The 2,957-nt window shown below is 38.2% G+C and overlaps 1 protein-coding gene across 1 annotated transcript; it reads left to right on the top strand.

Annotated features, from left to right (window-relative positions):
* Positions 1–311: 311 nt before the first annotated feature.
* LOC107933457 (hexose carrier protein HEX6) lies at positions 312–2,743 on the top strand. The gene is made up of 3 exons (XM_016865670.2): positions 312–708; positions 1,056–1,378; positions 1,451–2,743. The coding sequence occupies exons 1-3, from the start codon at positions 579–581 to the stop codon at positions 2,522–2,524; spliced, it is 1,527 nt and encodes a 508-aa protein (XP_016721159.2). The 5' UTR covers positions 312–578; the 3' UTR covers positions 2,525–2,743.
* The last annotated feature ends 214 nt before the right edge of the window (positions 2,744–2,957 follow it).

Below are 2,957 nucleotides of genomic sequence, written 5' to 3'. Positions count from 1 at the left end.
TCCAAGTGGGTACGACTTAGGCTTACGTTTTTTTCACTCGAATTTACATTTACAATCTCTCGTTTTCATTGCAAAATTTCGGACGTCAGCAGTTACCATCATTTGAAAAGGAGATAAATTATATACCAAAACAAAAAAATATTATGAAACTAAAGGCATGTGATTAGTTCCTGATTGGTTTTGATCATTTCAAAGAGTAATTTAGCATAGCATGTCATATGTATCATCCGATAATCAAGGGACTCTGTCCGGACAGATTCTATTTGTTTTGTCCATAAACCAAGCAAGTTAAGCTCATCAGTTTATACATCAATGGATAATATATATTTAACATGCGGTGACATTTTAAGTTCATATTATTCCCAAGGTTCAAGCTTCTTGTTGAATATTCAAACCCCACATGCTCTTACAAGATTTAAGTGATGGATGGTAATGTTTTGTTTTGTTGTCTTCCTTTGAAACCCAATAATTCATTGAGACCTTCCAAGTCAAACAACACTGTAGTGACCATATATCGTCCCAAATTATCAGGAACTTGAGTAGGGTTCCCTTTTCCAAAAGCTCAGCTGTGTTCAGCGATGGCGGTTGCTTTGGCAGTAACAGGTGGAGGTGGGCAATACAATGGTAGGATGACCTGGTTCGTTGTTCTGTCATGTATGATGGCTGCCATGGGAGGTGTCATCTTTGGCTATGATATTGGGATTTCAGGTTTGCCTCTGCAAAATTTGTTTGTATAATATATATATTTCCTTCTTTGCGTTGACGATTTATGGCTAAATTTACTAATCTTACATGCTTACAAGTATGACTTAAAAAGTCAGCGTGAAAGCTCTCTGTCAAGCCACTAAAACATGAGTTTAATTGCTTATTTATGTCTTCTTGTTAGTTTGGAGTAAAAGAGAAAATAACCTGAAGTGAAAAGGGTTCTTGATTGAAGTGAACTGAATTGACATAGCATCAATTTGTACATGCAAGAAGCCAAACTACACGCCTTAATCTTTGATGTCTTCTTGTTAGTATGTCTTAAGATAGTTCCAATGATTATCTGTGTGAAGGTGGAGTGACATCTATGGAGCCATTTCTCAAGAAGTTCTTCCCAGAAGTATATAGAAAGATGAAGGTGGACACCAAAATCAGTAACTACTGCAAATTTGATAGCCAACTGTTAACCTCATTTACATCTTCACTATACATAGCTGGGCTAGTCGCTACGTTCTTCGCCTCATCAGTTACAAAAGTTTTCGGTCGTAAGCCGTCAATCTTGACAGGAGGTGCTGCATTCCTTGCTGGTTCAGCCCTTGGTGGTGCAGCTTTCAATGTCTACATGCTGATATTTGGTCGTATCTTGCTTGGAATTGGGGTTGGATTTGCAAACCAGGTACATTATTTAACATTTCCATTATTGATCCAATTCTTACTGCACAATCTTAATTGTTTTTTCTTCCTGCAGTCAGTCCCTTTGTATCTCTCAGAAATGGCACCACCTAGATACAGGGGAGCAATCAACAATGGCTTCCAGTTCAGTATTGGCATAGGTGCACTGGTAGCTAACCTTATTAATTTTGGCACCGAAAAGATTGAAGGCGGTTGGGGTTGGCGGATTTCCCTAGCCATGGCAGGAGTTCCAGCCTCAATACTAACACTAGGTGCACTTTTCCTCCCAGAAACACCCAGCAGCCTAATCCAAAGTAGCAGTGATCATGACAAGGCTAAACAGCTGCTGCAACGTGTCCGAGGCACCACTGATGTCGAAGCAGAACTCGAGGATCTCATCAAAGCAAGGTCAATCTCAAAAACCATCAAGCACCCATTCAAGAAAATCATACAAAGAAAGTATAGGCCTCAACTAGTAATGGCAATAGCCATACCATTTTTCCAACAAGTGACAGGCATCAATGTCATTGCATTTTATGCCACACTTCTATTCAGAACAATTGGAATAGGTGAAAGTGCTTCCCTACTCTCCTCTGTGGTAACCGGTGTTATCGGAGCCGGATCAACATTCATATCAATGCTTATCGTCGATAAATTCGGGCGAAGAGCCTTATTCATGGTTGGAGGAATCCAAATGCTTATTTCACAGATACTTATAGGAGGAATCATGGCAACTCAGCTAGGGGATCATGGTACAGTAAGCCAAGGGTATGCATATTTAATTATAATCTTGATATGCATATATGTAGCGGGTTTTGGATGGTCTTGGGGTCCATTGGGATGGTTGGTTCCGAGTGAGATATATCAGCTAGAGATTCGATCCGCCGGACAAAGTATTACGGTGGCGGTCAGCTTTATATTCACATTCATTGTTGCACAAACATTTCTAAGCATGCTTTGCCATTTGAAGGCAGGGATTTTCTTCTTCTTTGGAGGATGGGTTATAGTGATGACTGCATTTGTGTACTATTTGTTGCCAGAGACTAAGAATGTTCCCATTGAACAAATGGAAAATGTGTGGAAAGAGCATTGGTTTTGGGCAGGGATTGTTGGGGAAGAAGATGAGAAGATTAAGATTCAAGGTGTTTGACAGTAGAATTTACTAGAGATTTTTAAATGTAAATTATTTGTATTGCAAGGAGAACAATAGGGAAACAAGTTTGATTAGCAAGTGTTGGAGAAAACATGAAATTTGAAATTCTATGTATAACTTTAAACCCTCCAACCTTGATCGTTCTAGTGCATTTGGTCTAATGATGATTGTAGTCTCTTTACTATAATGAAATTTAGGGTTCAATCCCCTTATTTTAATTTGATATATAATTTGATCCTTCTATTTTTACAATTTAAGATTTAAGAATTTAGTTGATATGTAAATTCATTATTAATTGAACTTAGTTAACATAGACTTTTTCGTGGTCCTAATCTTATCATCGAACAAAAAGTAAAAAATTTCACGTGATCACTTTACTGGTGACAACAATATGGACCTATTGATAACACTATTGTTGGACCTCTACCAA

This window comes from Gossypium hirsutum, chromosome A12 (genome assembly GCF_007990345.1).
Source record: "Gossypium hirsutum isolate 1008001.06 chromosome A12, Gossypium_hirsutum_v2.1, whole genome shotgun sequence".
Lineage (NCBI taxonomy): Eukaryota > Viridiplantae > Streptophyta > Magnoliopsida > Malvales > Malvaceae > Gossypium > Gossypium hirsutum.
This window is presented reverse-complemented; position numbering and strand designations above follow the sequence as displayed.